The sequence below is a fragment of the Loa loa genome (assembly GCF_000183805.2).
Source record: "Loa loa unplaced genomic scaffold supercont3.4262, whole genome shotgun sequence".
Taxonomy (NCBI): domain Eukaryota; kingdom Metazoa; phylum Nematoda; class Chromadorea; order Rhabditida; family Onchocercidae; genus Loa; species Loa loa.
In genome coordinates this window covers 1-797 of record NW_018112438.1, presented here as the reverse complement: position 1 = coordinate 797, position 797 = coordinate 1, and the positions used below count along the sequence as shown (strand labels likewise).

The following is a 797-nucleotide window of genomic DNA, read 5'->3' as shown; positions in this document are numbered from 1 at the left end:
ATATTTTGATTTTGTAAAATGCAACTTTTTTAAAAATTTAAGTATAAATGTAAGATTTTATAAATGTGAATGTTTAGTTACATAAAAATTGAATAACATCTTTACAAGTTTTCAATAATTGTAAATTATATTATTCAAACATTCATTTTTTAATTTTATAAAATGCAACCTCTTTCTAATACTTTTGAAAAAAAAATCTTTTGATTTTAAACATTTAAATTCAAAAAGAAAAAAAAACAATTTGTAATGTTTACTTCATAATCAAATGATATGAAAAATTATTGATGAAATTCATTCATACTATCGTTCCTCATAACGAATTGCTTGTATTAATTCAAGTGCAGAAAAGTATAATCCAATTGTCATTAAGCAAATACCAATACCAATAATAAATTGATCAAATTTTCGATCACTTTCTTTTGCATTTGCTCCTTTTAATTTCAAATGAAACATAGCTGGCCAAATGAAACTTAGCATTGTTCCAGTAATATTACCAACTAGTCCCATTAATTCAATTAAATATGGTACCGACATTGCCATCATCAAGGTAATAAGTACCAAAATAATTCGTAAACAAAGAGCCCATTCACGTAAACTATGACCAATACCATAACAGCTAAAACATATATGATATTTATTAGGAATTATTGATTAGTTTTTTTTTGTTTTTTTTTTCCCCCGGAAACCTATTGATTATAATAATATCAATTTAATCATATCAGTATCAATATAATCAAACCTGTTAATAATATCATACTTATCCATATCATATCAATTTCAATTTAATCATATCAAAT

The 797-nt window shown here is 23.1% G+C and overlaps 1 protein-coding gene across 1 annotated transcript; it reads right to left on the bottom strand.

The window, feature by feature from the left end:
• Positions 1-300: 300 nt before the first annotated feature.
• On the bottom strand, positions 301-626 carry LOAG_16136 (hypothetical protein; the record flags this gene model as incomplete). Its single annotated transcript, XM_003151625.2, has 1 exon — positions 301-626. A coding segment is annotated over one exon (326 nt), but the record flags the coding sequence as incomplete, so codon positions are not given.
• Between the last annotated feature and the right edge of the window lie 171 nt (positions 627-797).